We start from the raw sequence: 20,919 nt of genomic DNA, 5'->3' as shown, positions 1-20,919 counted from the left end.
AATTTTTTATCTAAATTTCTATAATCTGTTTCAAACGAAAACTTAAATATTGTAAAGAAACTATAGTCAATAATGTGGAAAAACGTATAGTTCCGTAAATAATTGAAAATTTCTCAATTTAAATGTACAAATAAGACGTGTTTCCTAATTTATTAAATATAAATCTTTATTTTGAATAGTTTATACTCAATAACATGAATCGTTGGAAAACCGCTGATTTTTTCCGTTTTTGGACATTAAATAAAACAAAAAAATGTCGAGAAAACCTTTTTCGGTCAGTATCTTCAAAGCCAAATGTATACAAAACAGAAACAACATAGTTCCATAAGATCGTTTTCCGCAACATCCTGAAGATTTTTTAACCTGTAATAAGAAAAAAAATACATAAAAGAATTTTCGATAAAAAGCGGAAAGTGTCAAGTAGAACCAGACATAAAATAAATAGAAATAATAATATTGTGTTCCGATTTGAGGGCTAAAAAGTTCTGCTCTTCTAGTATATTGAACTCAGTTCTAGATCGTATACAGATGTTGGAAAAATGATTGTCTAAAATGAGATGGTTCCCGAGGAAATGTAAAGGAAATTGCGACATAATATGCGGCGAGAAGTTAAAAACGAACTGAATAATGAACCCATATATTTTACTGCGTATTACTATAAAAAATAAACTAACGTATTAAGTAAGTAAATCAATATAACCAAACCAACTTTTCATAAAAACCCTTAAAAATATGGATTAGAAAAATAAAGTACTAAGGTAACATAAATTTAGAGTATCACTTAGGGAGTGGGCACAGGATTACACGCGGTTTTACTGACGCACATTGAAAACAATGTGATCCACGTAACAGGAATGTTATGTATGTAAAACGTTTGAAGGATTTAAAATAGTGATGGGAAACACTTTTTATCAACAAATTTAAAATCAAATATTTATATACCATCTAATAGCAACAAGCATGTAAAATTTTAAAAAAAGATCATTGACAATGTTAACTTTCGCTGTCTAAGGGCCTGTCCCACCACTGGCTGATAGAGGCTCAGATAGCTTAAAAATGACGTCACTGTCAGATAAGGGAACAAAATCCGATATTTCCATCATATATTTTACACGTTCGATTGTTATCAGACAATTTATAATCTGGTGAGACAGGCCTTAAGTGTCGCAATGAAAACTCGCAATCTCTGACTACCTCTAGCATTAATGTACAGTACACATTGTATTTAATGATGACAACTAAAGAAACGCAGAAAATCTTTCCTGTAATAAGGGTCTATGCATCAGGTTTTCGTTCTTCATATAAATCTATCATAATAACTTTAAAACACTTTATTGTATATGCAAATTAGTTCCCAAGGCACAGACCCGCCCTAGTGAGCAGTGCAAAGCCCCTGCAAAGTTCGTCAGCCGGCCATTAGTGAAATCCTGGCTGGGAGCGATGCCTAATTTAAGCCCGTTTCAGACTGATGTTTCGGCGACCTCACGTTTTCATTCATGCCTCTTTTTATAAAGTCATTAAAATAGGCCAATGGTCAAAAGGTAAGTTACTTTCTTTAGCAAAACAGAAAATATTATTGCACGTAACTACTCAGACTCCGACCTTATTTTTACAAAATCTACTTTAAAAGTAGACTTAATATTGACTTAAAAATTTTTAACCCAAAACAATTATATTTCTATTTCTTATATATTTACATATTTACTTGTAACTCTCGTGTTTCATTTTAATTTATTTCATTAGTTAGAAACTAACGCATCGAGGTTAACAAATTTTCGTCTGTGAAGAAATTTCAATAACAGTGTTTAAATGTCACAAGTTCAAACTAAAAGGTCGATGTCCGTGTAGCCTGACTTTATTTCACTTTAACTTGAAAGTTTCAGACACGCGATACATAGGAAGTTAAACAAAGGTCACTAAACCATTTGTAAGATTTGTGCAAATCTACGAGATATTACTGATCTTTGGGATGATTTATCTCAAAGTAAGACATTTTTTCTGGCTTATGCCCTTAATTTTTAAAAAGTTTTTTTCTACACGTAGTATAGAAATGATACGCTTTGGCTTAATTTGGCTTTTTTGGAAAAACAAATATTATATATTACCAACACACTAAAAATAAGATCTCACGTATATAAGGTGCTTTTGGTGCCTACACCAAAGGTTGCCACGAGAGTTTTGCCGTGTTATAAATTACCCGTGCGACTTCATCCGCATAAAATTATGAAAATTTTATGTCATTGTATACATTTGTCAAATTATCAATAGCAAACGTCAAAATGACATGACATGACAAACCTCGACAATCTTGCTCCCTTGATGTTGGCAGCAACTTTGGTCTCTTTCTCACATTAGGATCTTTATCCTAAATATTTACCCCCTAAGATTAATGGCGTGAAAATATATAGCCTAAAGCATGATGAAGTGTAGGGCTTTATATTAAAAAAAAAATATTCAAAAATATGCTGCAATTGCAACAAAGTGTGTGTTTACGCTTTAATATAATAGTATAGGTCATATTACATTACATTGTATAATGTCGCACGAAAGTTTTATTAAGTTAATCTCACTTATTTTTATTTTAGCTAGTTCAGAAGATTTTTTAAAATTATTTACGCTATAAAATTAAGGGATATTATTTAGTTAACTTTGAAATATGACTTGAACCTATCGACGTAAAGCCGATAGTATTTTAGTAAATAAAGCAAACTGCGGTCTGTATATGGCGAGCGTTACTTCATCATCTAGCATCTACCACTTGAAGCAGTTTGTTGAAATATGAAAACCATTAGAAAAAATACCCATTTTCACAAGTTTAGATTGATTAAGCAATCTTACGTCAAAACAAAAAAATCCTACGTAATCTTAGAACAACCTTTTTATAATTAGATTTTTGTTCTCCAATTTTGTGTTCCACAAATAACATTTCTTGAACTACTCTATGGCTTTGCTGTTGCCGAATGTTTTGGAATACGTCATCAACCGTAACGACTCTATTATTTCGAACGTCGCAAAGTTTAAAATTGCCGAAGCCATATTTTAATTGACTAGTGACGTAGTTCTTAAAACAATACTATTTATAAGCAGGGGTTGACGTAATACATTTTGTATAATGTAACCGGCGAATTATTGTTTTGGTCAATTGTAATTTTGTAATAGAACTAGGCATATGTAAACAATACGGAAATTGAGAATACCGAGGAATTTAGATTACATTGTACTAAATAAAACTGAATATGGAACCATAGACATCTATTATTTTTTTCCTTTTCAACCTTGAAATATTCCTTTGTTTTAGCATGTTTTGTTACAAAAAATACAGAACGTATAGTTTGAATAACTAAGAGATGGCGCGATTACAATTTTGCACAAAAGAATTCCTTTTGTGGTATATTTTAAATATTTTACACGCAGTTTCGATTATAGTTCTGTAGACATTTCTTTCTACAGTTGTCTTTCTAAGGGTGCTATTGGGTTTTTCAAACCCAAGCAGTTGTAGATTTTCTTTAGTAATTTTTAGTAACTGGTTTTATACGTCAAATCGGAACACAATAATAAACAAATCATTTAAATTATCATAATAAATAATAGAAAAAAATAAATGTGGCGACTAAAAAAAATAAACTACAAAATAAACAAAAAATACAACTACAAAATAACGAAACAAAAATTAATTTAAATGTTTCTATTAAAACTAATCAATAAATTTTCAATACGTACGTACGAGGGTAATAAAACAAAATTCAGATTATTTTATTTATTCTTAAAATATCAAAATACGATTACTTAAAAAATAAAACAATTAATTAAATAATATTCTAAATTCCAAGTCTAGTTGTGTAAATTTTGTATATCATGTAAAATAATATTTTTATACTGTACATATCATAATTAAAAAAAACTATCTTAAATACTTTTTCAAACTAGCAACACTTACACCAATTTTCTATACGATTACATGAAGCAACTACTGCACATTTTTTCTATGATTCCAAAAGATTTTTTATATTTTTCCTCTACTTTTCAACATAGCAATTTATGTCGCAAAAATTTTATATTTTTAATCGAGTTATTTGTGTCTTTTGTTTAAATATTGTAGAATTGTGATTTTTTTTACGTATTGAAAAACATAACTGTCATTTGTTACTGGCCGCTATTTTTTTGTACCAAAGAGTGCGCTCAAATCATTGATTTTTTTAAATTTAGAGTTGTTACAAGACAAAGTTATCTCTGGCCAGTTTTTTCAAGTCTAATATTTCATACTGATGTAAAAAGTGGATTTATAGTGTGTCTGATATTTAGTATGCGTGGTTGGCAACAAAAAGACCGGCTTCGGCGCCCACACCTGTAACTGATCCAGCCACGTATTTGCCCTGCGACGCCTGTCCGTTAGCCTGGAATTAAACAAAAGAGTTGTTAAAGGAAAACTCATGTTTCATCGTTTTATGTGAAATTTTACACACTTTATTTAGTTATTCTTCTGGTAACTTGATTTTTAACATATAAACATGGACATAAGGTATGGGATAGTAGTAATTATTAATGGTATATGCTTTAAAATTGCCTTTCAATATAACATTCTTAAAAGACTATCAAGAAACTTGCTATAAATGTTCAACAGGCGTTTTAAATTACAGTTTTTATAATGAACGTCTAGTTTATCGAGTCTAGTCCAGTGATTCCCAATGGTTACCCAACGTGGTCGAAAACAAAATTGGGGGTCCATAAAATCATAATCTATTTTCGAAACACAAACTCACTGTTTGATATGCTCCTGTAAACATGAGCCGCCAATATGTAATGTAACCACCTACTTTTGGGGTGCAAGAGGAAAAAATTTGGGGAATCTCCAGCCCTTTCTTAAACACGGGGTTTCTTGAACAGTTCTCTTGCATAGAATATGTTAGGTTACTTTAACTAACCTTATCAGCAGAAGTATTGCAGTAAATATCTCAGCACTCGGGGAATATAAGCATTACTACTACATACATTAAATAAGGCACATATTTTAAAATTTACGTAAAAACTACTAATTTATGTATCACGGCAAGAAAGGGAAGGGATTATAAAGAAGAGTGGATAGTTGGGATTGTCTTTCATTAATTTATCATGTTCAAAAATGTTATGTGCCTTCTAATAATTTACTCAAAGTACACATCAAGTAAGATGCTATAAAATTTTATCAGGCGTTTTGTATTTCATAGTAACTTCAAAAATTAAAGTGTTTCTAAAGTACAAATAGGAAAAATCGTTACAAAATGTAGCAAAACATGTGCTATTCAAACTACTGTTAATCAAACAAATGCAAGGTTAACACAACACAAATGAAAATGCATTTTTTCAACAACTTTTATTTAAAAAAAACAAGGGTTAGTACTCATTAGTAACAAATACAATATTGAATACACTCATTGACTTTTAGATCAGTCTTAAAACAAATGAAACATTACTTTAATTACCACTAGTTTCCACTGAGAAAACGTTACAAAGATATATCGTCATCTCTTTCGTTCCCTTTGAGAGAAAAAGAGACAACAAGATATATTTGTACACATTTATCAGTGGTAACCCAGTTTTAACCCTTAAAGTCTTAGTCTATACTGAAATATTGATTTCATAATTAAATAAAAAATCATGCATTTAAGGGTTAAGTATATTTTACGTCAGATAATTGACTGTGTCAGACAATGAGTAATACTCGTTAGTTAAATACAACAGTTCTATGGGTTTATATGCATTCTGACAACTTAAATATATTCCAATTTCACATACAATAAATTGTTAAAATCAATTTTTTATTGAACATCACGGAATACTTTGAAATCGTCAGAATATATAACATGAAACTAACTACAGGAAAATGACTATATTCGATTGTACACTTACCTTGGAAATAAACAATATTATGTTTGTCAATGAATAAAAATAGTAACTAAACAAAGAAATGTAATTTAACTTTATATATTAATTCATAATCGTTATTTTTTAGTTCCTCCATAGTTCATCATGTTTAATAAGGTAATATTTGAAGAAAAATTTTATTAATTCAGATTTTTTGCATCGATTTCCCATATAATATATTGAATACATGAACAAAAATGGAAAGTTCTTTCAAGCAATAAGTTTTCATGCAACAGAACAAAATGCTAAACATAAAAAATATGCATTTAAAAAACAATTTTTAAATAGTTGCCGTTTTCATTGTGATTAAAATGTGCTCAAAATTGGGCGGCCATTTTGTTTTAATACGCGTGCGATTTGACGAAATTAGATTTGGAAGCTGCGAGGGAGGGTATGGATCCCGCGACGTACTTCGCGCTGGCCGCCAGCCCGTTCGCCTGGTTGTGATCCAAAACCATTGAATTGGCATACAGAAGAAATTCTTTGTTTTAAAATAGCCTTATTATTACGTTAAAGTTATAATCGTATCTTTAAGGTGTGATATTTTAAGTTACTTATAGATTCAACCGTTTTAAAAACAATTATATATGTTTTCACGCCGATAGATGGCGCTTTTCTAAAATTATAAATAACTTAATGTTGAAATTACTTTGTTTAAGACATCACGCCTTTGAAAAATGATATATTAGTGACAGACATAACAACACACAAAGCTATCTAAATCTACAATACAAAAGCACAAACACAGTAATAACTAAACAAGTACATGCGAAATAAACTTGTTACATAAAACATTACCTGAAAATCACAATAGATGGCGTTGCACGATGATTAACTCATTTGAAAACTTACCATTATTGATTCGTCAATTAAGTAACACAGAAAAATTTAAGAAGTAATTGTTTCGATTACTCGTGTAATATAATCTGACCAGGAATTTAAAAATCCTCTGCATTTTGCGACAAATTATACCAATTTCTTACCCAGCTCCAGAAAGTGATGTAATATTATAAGATTGAAGAATTCCTAAGCAAGGTTTTTATATTTGCGGTTAATTAGATTTCTTTTACCCTGTGCGTGAACTTCACGACTCCTTACCCTGTAGAGTATCTTACCTTGGCCCTCTTGAGCAGCTCCTGCTGTCCGACGGGCACGTTCTCCGGCTTGCCGCCCCACGCGCGCAGCACAGACGCCTGCAGCGCGCGCCCGTAGCTGAACGTCAGCGCCCACGGCTTCTTCATGTCCACGGAGTTGATGGCGTTCAGGTTCACTGACGCCTCCTCCTCGGATTGCCCGCCAGACAGGAATGTGATGCCTGCAATCGGAATCAGGACGAGCATTAAGACACGTCATGGTGTTATCTGCCTGAGGGCGCTTCAATATGGCAAGCTGCAATATGGCAGCGGCTTTTATACATACTCACAAAGTATTTTTTTTAATTGACCGACTTCCCAAAAGAAGGAGGTACTCAAATCGTCTGTATGTTTTTTTTATGTATTTCTAACGATTGTTTAATTGGCTTAATACATTCTTATTTGAAAAGTGTTCTTAGGTAATAAATATAGGAAAAAGTACTAGGATTTCATAACTACATGTGACTTGAAAGTACTTTCCAAAGCGTAAATATGCCAATGGAATTAAAGTTTCTCATATCATAAGGTGGCAATAGAGCAAGCGGGCACTTTGTGTGTTACTAATGTGGTGCTGAAGACCTTTTCGTGACTTCCTTAGTAACTTATATACTCTGAGTGTGTTTACCGGGCACAGCAGCGGGCACTGTACGCAGTAGAGCGGTGACGGTGGCGCGGCCGATGTCCATGGGGGTGTAGGTCTTCTTGCAGGACTGGCCTGCGGTCACCTGCGACACCATACGTATTGTAATAAACAAATAATATTGGATAATGTTAGCTGATGAATCCCTTAGTGGCCACTAATTGCGGCTGGGAGAATGCTAAACATTTTTAGCAACATATTCTCTTTTATGTTTTATTAGATGGTGACACAAAATCAAGGGAACTGGTTTCGCTAAAATAGCGAAGGTAACGTAATATTAAGATTGTCGCAAGAAAATTGTCAAAATTTTAATTTTCAAAGTACTTGAGTTTCAAATCGCCTAAGACTTGAACATCCGACAAGTGTATTATCAGCACTATAAGTGCTAAATGTAATTGACAGATAGTATTACTGATAAAAACCTTTACATTTTACCGCAGGTACATATAAATAATATTTTGTACAAGTTCCTTATTACCTGTAGCCGACTTAACTTCTTTTAAAAATGAGGTGTCAATTGATTTGTATTATCCCCATAGCGGAATAGGAAATATGACAATTTATTTTTATTTTTGGTGTTTCCCAATGAGCAAATGGGTAAATACATCTAATGGGTCGATTAGCCCAACGGAAAACAAACGCCCTTTTTATAACATTGTTCTTTTTAGATATATTTTTTTTCATATCTTTGCTGTGGCATGTACCAGGAGTACATGACTCACCATGTTAGGCTTGAGCAGCGTGCCCTCTAGGTAGACGTGGTGGTCGCTGAGCGCCTTGTACACGGCCGCCAACACGATCTCTGTCACCTTCTGGGCGCGGTCCAAGTCGTGTTCACCTAAAAAATTACTTTTTAAGCATACGTCGTTCTCTGATTTTCCTCATCCTTATCTTCTATCTTTTTCACGTGACCTTTTCTTTCAATATTTTTTTTCAGATTACAGCGGTTAAAGTTATTAATGATTTGATCATTTTTACTAGGGAATTATAAATAGTAGTAGAGGCCATTATTATTATGGTTAATCTTGTCACTAAATAACTCAATGAATGGAAAATATGACTTGGTTTGACATTTACCTACCAGGGCCACATAACTTTAACACATACTAATCACAGTTCTTGGTAGTATTAGTTAACTCACCATCAGGCAACACCTCAGGCTCCACAATGGGCACGATGCGCTGGCTCTGGCAGATGGAAGCGTAACGCGCGAGTACATTAGCGTTCTCCATGATTGCCTGGTAGGAGGGCGTGTTGCGGGCGATCTTCAGCACGCAACGCCACTTGGCGAAGTGACAACCATCCTTCTTGTATTGAGCGCAACGCTGCGCCAGGTCATCAAGACCTATGATAGCAAAAAATATGTAAATTAATAGAGGTCATTGTTTGGTCTTCCAATGCAAACATAATTGACTATAGAAAAAATTCCATTTGCTATATCGTGCAAGTCAATTTGGATCCAATTTATCCATAGGGGCTCGGCGTATCAACAAATTGATAACGGTGTCAAAGTCGAGTCAGGCAAAGTGACCTCGACTTTATCATTGTCTATTTTGTAAGAGTGTTGCATTAATTGTATAATATTTATTTGCTGGTGTCGTTCGATATGTTATATAAATAAATCTGTAACCTCTGAAGTGCTGACCGTTAAAATTAAAGATTGCTAAAATATAAAAAAAACTAAAGACAAAGTAACGCAATACGGAGCTAATTTTCATACTGAACTTTGTTAACATTGCTCTTTTATTATTACAGTCAAACCTAAACATCAATCTCGAACTATTTGTATGTAACAAATGCAGTTAAATCCCTCTAATAAGTTTTGTAATCTTTTTCAATCAAAATAACTAAATATTGAAATCAATTAGGATCAATTACGGATTTACGATGCCTATATCCAGCAGTGGGCAAATAAAGGCTGCTGCTGCTGACAATGATGATGATGATGATGACTGTGGTGGTGACAATAATGATGATAGATCCACGACATTACAATTGTCACATACCTTGCGTGGTGCATTCGTCTTCAGATCCGAACAGCGGGACCACACCCTTGTCAACCTTGATGCCGGGGATGATGCCGCGCTTCTCCAGCAACGACACCAGCGGGGTGCCGTCATCAGCCTTCTGGTACAGTGTCTCGTGGAACAGGATCACGCCAGAGATGTTCTCAGACACGGCCTATAAGAACGGCAGGTTTTACTGATAGTTTGAGGTCTGTACGAGTTCCTATAGGACTCAGGTTCCAAAATTATGGGATAACACAGAACTCGTAGTTTACTCAAGTAAAGTGATAAATAAATGGCTGAATGCCAATGACTAAAAAGATAGCATCTTTAGTTTTCTGGATGTCTTTTGAAGGTCTTTTTACTTACCGGGTCAGTGCTGAAGAGCATCTGCCTGTACTTGCGGCGGTTCTCCTCGGTGTTCTCAACTCCGATGTCTTGGAGACGCTTGCCCATAGTACCTGATAATAAAACAACCGTTAATGTCTTGAGTTCGAAAGGTTTCCCCCAATATTACTACCATTGAGAAAAAATTGTATAGTACAAAAAATTATACTTTAATTAGGAGCCTATATCGTTTAGAAAAACCTTAAAAACTTATATAATGTGATTATGAAAGGACTGAAATCTGTAGGAAATATGTCTTCAACTACAGAATATTTGCTTACCGGTAGATTCATCAGCAGCCAGGATTCCCTTGCCAGGAGCGACGATCGCCTGAGCAATCTTCTTCAGCTCCTCCTGCACCTCGGGGGTCGGGTATTGGAAGTAGGTAGACATGGTGCCTGCAACAATAACGTACAATGAAAGAAACGTAATAAAAAATGAGTAGACGCATCGGGAACAAGAGTACACCTCTTTCTGACGTGCCAACTCAAGTTTATACAATTTGAATCTATACAGTTAAGGGATAACAAATGTACAATAACTTTAAAATTATTGTTTATTTTACGCACTAAGAAAAAACTAGTTTAGGCTCATTTCTAGGATCTTAAAATAGATAAATACAAACCTAGCTGTGACCGTCGATATCAAACGTAAAATGAATACTGGCTATCAAGAAATCACTTCACTTAAAATAAAAATAAAAATCATGATGAAATAGTAAGGTCATCCTTATCTTCCGAGGCTCGACATAAACGAGTTTCCACTTTTAAAAGACCAGTACAAAAACATATCACTGTCTCAGGTTTGTCAAGAAGACTGAGAGAGACGACAATGTTTTAGTACGAATGTCAGAAAGCCGCGATTATTTATAGATATTGTACGTTATCATTTAAACATTAAATAACAAGTTATGTTAATTTGTTTGATTTTTACATCACCGAGGGTGTGTCCTTTTAACGGAGGTGTGTCTAAATACTGATAAAATATACCGGTTTCGGAATTTACGTCAGCAAAACGAAATGTCAAACGTCACTTTGGACGATATTGCATCATTTTGGTTGATTATTTTGATAGTGAAGATATCGAGAGACATTGGTTACAGAAAGGTGTAGACAGGAAAAATATAGGTGTGTTTTAAAGGCATTTTCACTGGCCATAAACGTTTAAAGATGGTCAAAATGGCCAGCTGTTAACGGAGATTTAAAGGCACCCGTAGACAATATAAGCTTAGTACTGATAAGGTTGATGAGGGAGAAATGACCGAATTAATCTGGCGGCTTTTCTTCTCGTATGGGATAATAGAAGATGCATTGAAAATTTTAGGTCAGAATAACTGATTTTAAATTCAATTACAATACGTAGACCAAGACACTAACTCACAAATAGCTATTATAATAAAAATGCTACCTTTGGTTCCAAATCCTGCCTTCCATCCCGACTCGGGAGGGCCCTTTTTACCCTTTTTTTTCGGTGGCATTTTTTTTATATTTTATGTAAAACACTTATAAATTTAACTATTTACAAACACTCGACATTATAAAACTTAAATATAAAATCTTACCATATGACTGACGCGCGTCAAACTCGATTTATTTCAAAAAAAGTTTAAAATTAGAAAACCAAAAAAATCATAGTAATCTATGGACACGATGACGTGAATAGATAGATAGATTGTTTGAAAATGTCAGGTTTTGCTTTGTTCAGAGTTTAACACGCCTTTTGATGTTTATTACAGTAAAATCTATCAGTATTACTAGTTCTCTAACTCTTCCCTACGACCAACCACAACCATCAGCATTACGACCAACCACAACCATTCGCCAAAATGGCGAAAATCAAATAGAACAAATTTTATAGTTTATAGCATGTCCATTTATAGAGGTCAGAGGCGACGTGCAAACTTGCACGTTGACTCAAAATGACGATCTGACTAAGTTTTCTTTTTATATCATGAATACGAACGTTTGTTTGTCAATAATACTATCTTCATACTAATACCAATATTATAAATGCTTAGATGTTTAGATGGATATAAATAGAAATAGAATAGAAATAATTTTATTGAAAAACAAGATATTAACAATTACAACAACAGTTATACCAACTAAAAGATGAAGGATGGATGTTTGTTAGAGTTTGTAGCTTACACTGCTAAACGGATCTCGATGAAATTTGGTATACATGTAGAGGACAGTCTGGAAGAATACATAGGCTATTAACTATTGTTTTTTTATTAATTCCACGCGGACGGAGTGAGCGAAAGCAAGTATTTTAATAAAACTTTAAAATCACCTAAAGTCGTAACAACCAATGCCGCGATCTATAGCTAGTTAAGCTGTATTAGTACAACAAAGCTTCAAATAACTTGAAATCTACTCTAAGCTTGAAATGTAATGTTTGGATTTGGAGCTTATTTAAAGTTACGCGATAATTAAAATTAGAGGCAATAAGGCTCTCGTAATATATTTATCTCTCGAGTTATTTTCTTTAATTTACTCTAATTAGACTCGAAAAGTTAAAAAAAACCCTAAGCAGGTAATACGTGCAGTGAATTTGGTTTGTTTGAAAAATTTGTTTTTTTCATGAAATTTATTTTAATGTTGGAAAACCTAAGTTAGTAACTAAGTTGTACTTCGAACCCCGTGCTAAAAAGTGAAAGGAATATTGAATTAATCCTTACATTTGAATGCAAATTTTGTTTGAACATTGAACCAAGTCGAGTTTACATCTTGTCACGTATGTTAGTTGATGACGCATTTAAATTATTTCAGGTAATTGAGAAGTAGGTATGTTTCATGTACTGTTAATCTATAGTTATTTATAAATTTTCGTACTATCTATTTTAGAATTAAGATCTTGACTTTATTTTGAGGTTAAGGTGACCTTGAAAGGTCAAGGAAAGTAAGACGTAGCGTTCATTTCACTCTCATGAAGATGTAAATGTATCTTGAAATTACTTTACAATTTTGGAGCACGACCAAGAAATCATGGTAACCTACTTGGTATAAGTAACACTTTTTTTATTTTTAATTAATGCGTCGTAACATTTTTAAAATTATTTTTGTATTTTCATATTATATTTCGTTCAAAATGTACTACTTAAAAAGCATTAATATTTGTAAACGTTCTTATTGGATTTCAAGGCAACAAAATTCCAGTTCAATACAGGTTATGCTAGTAATTGTGATGTAATTTCCATAAAATTTCGCAAAGCAAAACTAAATCAATACTATTTAGGGAGTAAAATGGTGAATTAATATGACCTCAACGTATAAATAAGAACGCAAACATATTACATAAAAAGTCATGCAAGCTAACCTAAGCAATGTAAATTCTTTCTCAGCATAGATAAATGAAAATAGCACTGTTTATGAGTTAGAAAATATTGTAACTTACTTTATAATTCTAGATTTTCAGCAGGTTTTATAACAGACACTCCCGAACTACTCTTCGACACAACTGTCAAATTCTTGAGCCAAGCTTAGGACACGAACAAAGGTCATTTGAAGGACTAAGATAAGTTATGTGTGCTGTTTTACCGACATAGTACGGTACTTACAGCGCCATCTATAGTTAAATATCTGAACTTACCACCTTGACACTTTTGTGTCCGAGCGTTTGGTTCTTTTGTACACTAGATGGCACTAAAACAAAAACATTATGATTCAATTTTTAGTACATCCAAAAGATGTATTTAAAGTAAAGTACATTTTTTTAAAAGCTGAGAAAGCGTTACAAGATTCATTAAAAACATACGAAATTAAATAAAAAAAAATTGTACTGTTTGTACGAATACGTAAATAATCGTCAGGATAGTACAAAGTCAGAAGTTATAGCTATAGTTAGAAATTATTATATATATAATAATTCACTTTTATGAACAGACTAAGGCCACAATAAGATATGTAACACGGTATTATTATCACTGCCGTCTATAATTTTAAATTGAACGCAATTTGATGGTTTCAATTGTCTAAACTACTACAAGCGTTCTAATTGATTTGTCCTCCTATATTCGGAGGACTAAGTTTTTGAGGAAAAGTAAGCTTTCGGACATCACTATTTTTACTAGATTAATCAAAATTGCTATCTTCTTTGTACAGTTTTATGAACTCTAACCTTTTAACGTAAATACCCTCCTCTTTTCGCCTAAAAAAAAATAGAAATTTACCCTTACCCATTATTATATTAGTTAATTGTAACATCCTGTACATTGTAAAAATAATTATCTTAGTGAATATTTGTTATCAAGTTTGTATTTTATATTAGTCTTATATAATCAGTTACGCGTCTTGTGGATTGCGGTGCGGTCGAATGAACCAGTTGTATATCTGTGCATTCATAAAGTAAAAATCTAGGTAAGTTGGACTTTTTATAACGAAAAGCAAAACTATATTGAGTTATGCCTTTGCATTTTAATGTCATCCAAAACCATCTGTGATATACTTCAATAAACGTAGTTATCTTTACTATATAATTAAAATGTCAAGGGGCTAGATTGATAAAAGATATATAATCTGTAATTTAAAAGCTACAGTATTCTCCGCTGGGCTATTTTTTTTATTGATTTTTTTAGAATGACTACTTATTTCTCATACCCGGATGCAACTCTCCAAGAGGAATTAAAGAAGACAGCGGAGGCTATAGTCGCTCCTGGTAAAGGTATCCTTGCTGTCGACGAGTCTAACGGTAAGTTTTATAATTAACACCTTCTATGCAATTAACATTTTCACATAGTAAACTTTCAGAGTGACGGCCGAATACTGGGACGACAATTAAATATGTAACAGCGCCTTAAATTATAAAGTCACTTAAACTCGAAACTACATACATTTTTTTACGTCTTTCATATTTTAAGCGACGCTCAAAAGCGAAGTGTTTTCTTAGTTAGTTTTTTTTTAGTATTCGGCCGTGTCTTTTAATACATATTTCTTGTAACTATTTTAATTACTATTTCGAGCTTGTTTTCAGAGGGAATCGGCAAACTCTTGGCGTCAGTTGGATTAGAAAATACCGAAAATAACAGAAGAAGGTATAGGCAGCTTTTGTTTACGACCGATGATGTACGTATAAAATTACTTAGTCTAGAGTTTACACTGCGAAAACATGTACAGAAACACATCATCTTTTCTAATAAGTATATATAAAGGAAAGAGATGAGAGATGTAATATGCATTTTTCATCTATTTCTATATTATATCTATTTTTGGATACTAAGGATATCACACAAAAGAAAAATTATGAACACACTTTTCATAATAAACAATTTAATAACATACTAAAGACTAGGAACCCATAAGTTCGGATGTTCATTTCCCCGTTCGGAATTAATTTGGACCCTCGTTAACCGAAGATGTACTGCCATATATTGGGGTCAAAAAATAAGTCTCCTTAATATTACGTGGGTTCAAGATGATAAACGATAAATACATAACGTAACTTATAATAAGAGACTGAAAGAATGATAAGAAACTTTGTTGAAAAACTTGTACACATTCTCTTTAAAAATGGAGCATAAGATAGTATTCTTTTGGTTATTTCAGGTGTTATCAGAGAATGTATCTGCAGTAATTTTATTCGATGAAACAGTTTACCAGAAAAGCGATGATGGAACACTTTTTATTGATTTATTGAAACAAAAGAATATCATACCTGGAATTAAAGTAGACAGGGATGTAGTGCCGCTCTATTTGTCTGAAGATGAAGTAACAACTCAAGGTAAGATTACAGCACTAAGGCATATATCCAATTTCAGACGTAAAATACGTTTTGACCAGACGTTTATTAATTATCACAGGTGAGTAGAAAATAATATAGATAAAAGATCTGTAATTTAAATTATCATTTTGATGACATAATTTAAAAATCAACGTTACAAAAGTACATAATAGCACTTTTAAAAATAATTAGTTTCAGAGATAGTTATGAATATTTGCTATTAAATTTCTACAGGCGTTTTAACATTTTATTCTAAGCATACTAGTAACATTTTTGTCGTATAACTTTTCCAGGTCTGGATGATCTTGCTCAGCGTTGTGCTGTATACAAAAAGCAGGGATGTCGCTTCGCTAAATGGCGCTGTCCACTAAAGATTGGTGAACATACACCTTCAGTGCAGGCCATACAAGACACCGCGCAGGTTCTCGCTCGGTACGCCTCCATCTGTCAGAGTCAAGGCCTTGTTCCTATTGTCGAACCTGATGTCCTATTAGATGGTAAGTGGAAAAATGTAATGCTGTCTAATTTATTTGATTCCTTATTTGTTTTGCTTCTTATATTTATAAAGGTACATCACAATTCCTTGGCTATCATATCGGTGGAATGCATTAAAAGAACCTTGTAAAACGTTAACTTTTTTTTTCTTAAATCTTAGAGTTCTTCCTTCTTTCTCTCTTCTTTTCTTATCTCTCTGCTATATTATTGGATATTCAGTTTACTAGCTGTGTCAATGTTTTCTAAATTACTGTGGCACACTTCTTCTATCTGATTTACCAAAGATTTTTTAGAATCGCGATCTTGCTTTTTGTTTTTAAAGGTGACCATGATATTGTGAGAACTCAGAAGGTAACGGAAGTGGTACTGGCTGCAGTATACAAGGCATTAAACGATCACCACGTCTTCTTAGAGGGAACATTGCTCAAACCTAACATGGTAATTAAATTTATTAATTGTTACTATCTTAAAGTAAGTCGTCGTAGTCAGCACATGGCTCTATCAAGAGATTTAAACCCTTGACGTGTAGATTTCAGTATGTTCTTGTCAAACTGTCAACAATTGCATCATAAATGTTCTTTACACTAAGTAGTTTTTTTTTTATACTTTATAAAAATAAATAAAAAAAAATCGTAATGTAATATTTTAGACAATGATTTTTCTTACATTATTGTCATTTTACGCAAATACTAGACATTAAAACATTAAATAATATATGTTCGTGAATTATTTTTTTAAATTTAAACGTTACAGGTAACTCCCGGACAAGCCTGCCCTAAACGGAACACTCCAGAAGAGATAGCAACAGCTACTGTCACAGCTTTACTTAGAGGAGTACCGGCTGCTGTACCAGGTAAGAACTAAGGGCTACTGCACACGGACGGAATTGTTGCTACTTAAAATAGCCGTCGACTACCATTAGGATACCGACCCTTTAAGCCCCCTACATATGCTTTTTTCTAACTAGCTGTTGCTCGCGACTTCGTCCCTGTGAAATTAGAAAATAATAAAGAATATGGCCTATATTACTCACTGATAACGTATCTCTAAAATGTTGAAAGAATTTTGAAATCTTCCCAGTAGTTTTTGTGTTATTTGAATACATACAAAAATACAAATGATTCCTCTGTATATTATAGATAGAAGGAGAGCATATAGATTGAACTATCGAACTGTTTAGTTAAATTGTGCGTTTGTAGACAAAACTTTAACTGGACAGTTCAACTGGCAGTTCAAATTTCGTACACACGCACAGCATCAATTGAACAGTTCGACTTTCCAGTTCGTGTGTAGCAGTCTTTACCGTTGTTAGTACACTGGTCGAGTAATTATTTAACTTCTGTGAGTGCAAGTCATTATTAATATTTGATTTAATTTATGTCTGCAGTACGCTGCACTTTTAATAATCAAACAGCGTTGGAGTATATTATGAATAAAAAACGACGCTTTTAGTGAATTGCAGTCACTGTAGCACATTATAAATAAAATATTAAATCACTATATTTTTGTTTATGTATAACTTGATGTTGCTTGCGACTTCCTCCCAGTGAAATAAGTAATGTAGCCTAAGTTACTCACTGATAACTTAGTCTTTAAATGATGAAAGATCTTTTTAAATCGGCTCAGTAGTTTGAGTTATTTCAATACATACAAAAATAGAAATTTTTCCTCTTTACAACCAGTATAGAATTCTTCGCTTTTGGAGCTACAAAATACTTAGTACTAAATAGCCTATGAGATCCTCCAGACTATTATCTACATCTGTAAGTAAACTCGTATCCTTAACTATCACTAATTATGTCTATAATTTCTAGGCATAGCGTTCCTCTCCGGTGGACAATCTGAAGACGAAGCAACTGTCAACTTGAACGCCATCAACAACGTCCAGCTGAAGAAGCCCTGGGCGCTGACATTTAGCTATGGACGAGCGCTGCAGGCGTCTGTCTGGAAGACCTGGGCGGGGGATGACGAGAATGTTAAGAAAGCACAAATGGAACTACTTAAGAGAGCTAAGGTATGATTTATACAAGAAAGAAAGCAAATCTAAATTTAGTTACAGTAAACTAGCTTTCGCCCGCAACTCCGTCCGCGTGGAATTCAATAAAAAAATGATCAGCCTATGTGTTCTACCACACTATCTTCTACATCTATACCAAATTTCATAGAAATCTGTTCAGCCGTTTAGGCTACAAACTGTAACAAACATCCATCCATCAAAACTTTTGCATTGAATTATAATATTAGTATGATAGTATGAATGCTTGATTGTGTTTTTTATACCACAGAAGATAGACGTGACGTGGAATTCAATCCGCATTTCTTCTGTTTAATGTTCCATTTTCAAAATGAAAAGGTTGAAGGTAGAATAGCGTCACTGGTAAAAACGTATATGTTAATTTTTAATTACTTTGTCCAGGCTAACGGATTGGCGTCTCTCGGCAAATATCAAGCTGGTGTCACAACTGCTGCTGCTGACAGCTCTAATTACAACAAGAATCATAAATACTAAATAAACCATCATATAACAAAGAGTAATTCATTTATACAACCGTTGAGTGGATATTGGATTTGAAATTGAAATATATTTCTATTAGTTAATTAAAAATCAGTAAGTTTGTTCTTTACGCCTTCTTACATTGATTTATTAGATTGTAATGAATTCAATTTTAAAATATACTAGCTGTTGCTCGCGACTTCATGCGCGGAATTTTTTTTTTATAATTATAGCCTATGTTAGGCAGTGATGACGTAGCTATTTATTGTCGAATGATTTAAATCGACTATGTACTTTTTGAGTTATTCCAATGTGTAATATATTTATTAAATAAATAATTTCTCTTTACAACATTAGTATAGGTAAGTGCTAATAAATCTGAATGCAATCGAAGAAATAAGAATATTCCAGTAATAGATGACTAAATTCTAAAATTGTAAGAAAAAAATGTGTCATTCGTTTGTTACGAGCAATTCTTAGACTTAGGGATTTTTATTATGTTTAACAGTTACACTATATTGGAAAATAATGCACATATCGTTTTTCCGTTGAGTGTGACAGGGATAGCAATATGTTTCAACCTTACCAACAAATCAATCAGCAAACATCATTATATTGAATGATTCACACAAAAGGTCTATGAACTTAAAGTATTCAATATTTGTGTAAATTTCCTTGATACAAGAGAATCTTAATGACAAATGGTTAACTGATAACACTAATATTAATAACTAGCTTTTGCCCGCGACTTCGCCCGCGGAAAATTAAAAAATAATAAAAAGTATATCCTATATGTTCCTCACTGATAACTTAGCTTTTTAATGGTAAAACAATTTTTGTAATCGGCCCATTGGTTATTGAGTTATTTCAATACATACAAAAATCCAAAAATACAAATTCCTCTCTATAATATTAGTATAGATTTATATATAGAGTTTATATGAAAATGGGAAATGTAATAATCTATACAAATATTATAAAGAGGAAAGATTTGTATTTTTGTATGTATTGAAATAACTCAAAAACTACTAGGCCGATTTGAAAAATACTTTCACCATTAGAAAGGTAATTTATCTGTGAGTAACAGGCTATACTTTTTTATTATTTTTAAATTTCACGCTGGCGAAGTCGCGAGCAACAGCTAGTCTTTTATCCGCGAGATTGCCGGCAAATTTAGTAAGGAATAAACACGGGGATTTAAAAAACAACGATTTCACTTCTGTTCATCATATAGCTATGTTATTATTAGGTATTTAAAGATCTAGGTATAAATCAAAAATCTATACAATTTAAAACTAAGCGTAACTTAAGTTAAATTCAGGATTAATTAACTACACTTATTTCCCGATTGCATTTTGCTCGGCCGAATAGCCAGTATGCAGAGCCCGACTTATACTTTATACCTTGTTAAACTGACTAGTTGGTGAAATATGACCGCACTTTGGCTTCATGCCCTACTTTTAATAGGCGAACTGAATATTAACCGCTTGAATTTGTCAAAAATTTAAAGACCACAGACTTATTATACTCGATTTCTATGGTCTACGGCGACTTTCATACTCGTAGCAAGCCTGTTTGAAGATGGTTATTATGACAGGGAATTTTTAATATGATTTGAACGAATGAATGAATGAGACCAGTGGAGATTGGAATGAATATAAAATGAACATTTCACACGTGTAAAATCCCATGAGTTTTTAATATAAGTATGTAAATAATTCAGAATTTTGACCACTATTTTTAAAGTACTTTGTACTGCAGAGAAAATACCATTTTTATAAAGAAGTCAAAATGTTAAATAAAATTATTTTTAAAGCGAGTTTCTTTACATTTCAAATCACCTCTTTTTAAACTTTTTAAATGAAATCTTAATTATTCCTCAGAGGTCGAGTTTAAATTGAGTTAAGATAAACGTGAAACTCAAATAAATAACTTGGAACACCAGATTATTAAAGAATTTATGGAAAAATTTCCTTTGATGATTTTATAGTCAACACTTTTGCATTTTTACTTGTCATACATTTACGTTGCCATCGAGACCCATACTTCTATAAATTAGGCTTCAAAATAATGACCAGTGTAAGTTGTCTTTACACATATCTTCTATATAAAGATAACGGTTTCATGAAAAGTAGATTTTTGTGC

The 20,919-nt window shown here is 32.8% G+C and overlaps 2 protein-coding genes across 6 annotated transcripts; one reads left to right on the top strand and one right to left on the bottom strand.

Annotated features, from left to right (window-relative positions):
- Positions 1–256: 256 nt before the first annotated feature.
- LOC106108547 (fructose-bisphosphate aldolase-like) lies at positions 257–13,571 on the bottom strand. 5 transcript variants are annotated; one of them, XM_013289765.1, is made up of 10 exons: positions 11,475–11,592; positions 10,349–10,465; positions 10,050–10,141; positions 9,681–9,855; positions 8,816–9,019; positions 8,397–8,512; positions 7,660–7,759; positions 7,017–7,216; positions 4,346–4,394; positions 257–363 (listed from the first exon to the last, which is right to left on the bottom strand). In XM_013289765.1, exons 1-10 carry the CDS (start codon positions 11,542–11,544, stop codon positions 359–361), a joined length of 1,128 nt encoding a protein of 375 aa, XP_013145219.1. In that variant the 5' UTR covers positions 11,545–11,592; the 3' UTR covers positions 257–358. The 5 variants fall into 5 exon arrangements, with proteins under 5 accessions (XP_013145219.1, XP_013145227.1, XP_013145202.1 ...); XM_013289773.1 differs by lacking the exons at positions 257–363; positions 11,475–11,592 and adding an exon at positions 13,464–13,571 and having other exon boundaries at positions 4,094–4,394; XM_013289748.1 differs by lacking the exon at positions 257–363 and having other exon boundaries at positions 4,094–4,394.
- A 773-nt stretch (positions 13,572–14,344) lies between these two features.
- LOC106108576 (fructose-bisphosphate aldolase-like) lies at positions 14,345–18,916 on the top strand. Its single transcript, XM_013289794.1, has 9 exons — positions 14,345–14,425; positions 14,644–14,756; positions 15,039–15,130; positions 15,611–15,785; positions 16,079–16,282; positions 16,603–16,718; positions 17,034–17,133; positions 18,095–18,294; positions 18,697–18,916. Exons 2-9 carry the CDS (start codon positions 14,645–14,647, stop codon positions 18,787–18,789), a joined length of 1,092 nt encoding a protein of 363 aa, XP_013145248.1. The 5' UTR covers positions 14,345–14,425; position 14,644; the 3' UTR covers positions 18,790–18,916.
- Positions 18,917–20,919: the final 2,003 nt, after the last annotated feature.

This window comes from Papilio polytes, unplaced genomic scaffold, assembly GCF_000836215.1.
Source record: "Papilio polytes unplaced genomic scaffold, Ppol_1.0 DF824269.1, whole genome shotgun sequence".
Classification (NCBI taxonomy): Eukaryota; Metazoa; Arthropoda; class Insecta; order Lepidoptera; family Papilionidae; genus Papilio; species Papilio polytes.
Note: the sequence above shows the minus strand (reverse complement) of the source record. Positions and strands in the feature narration are given on the sequence as shown.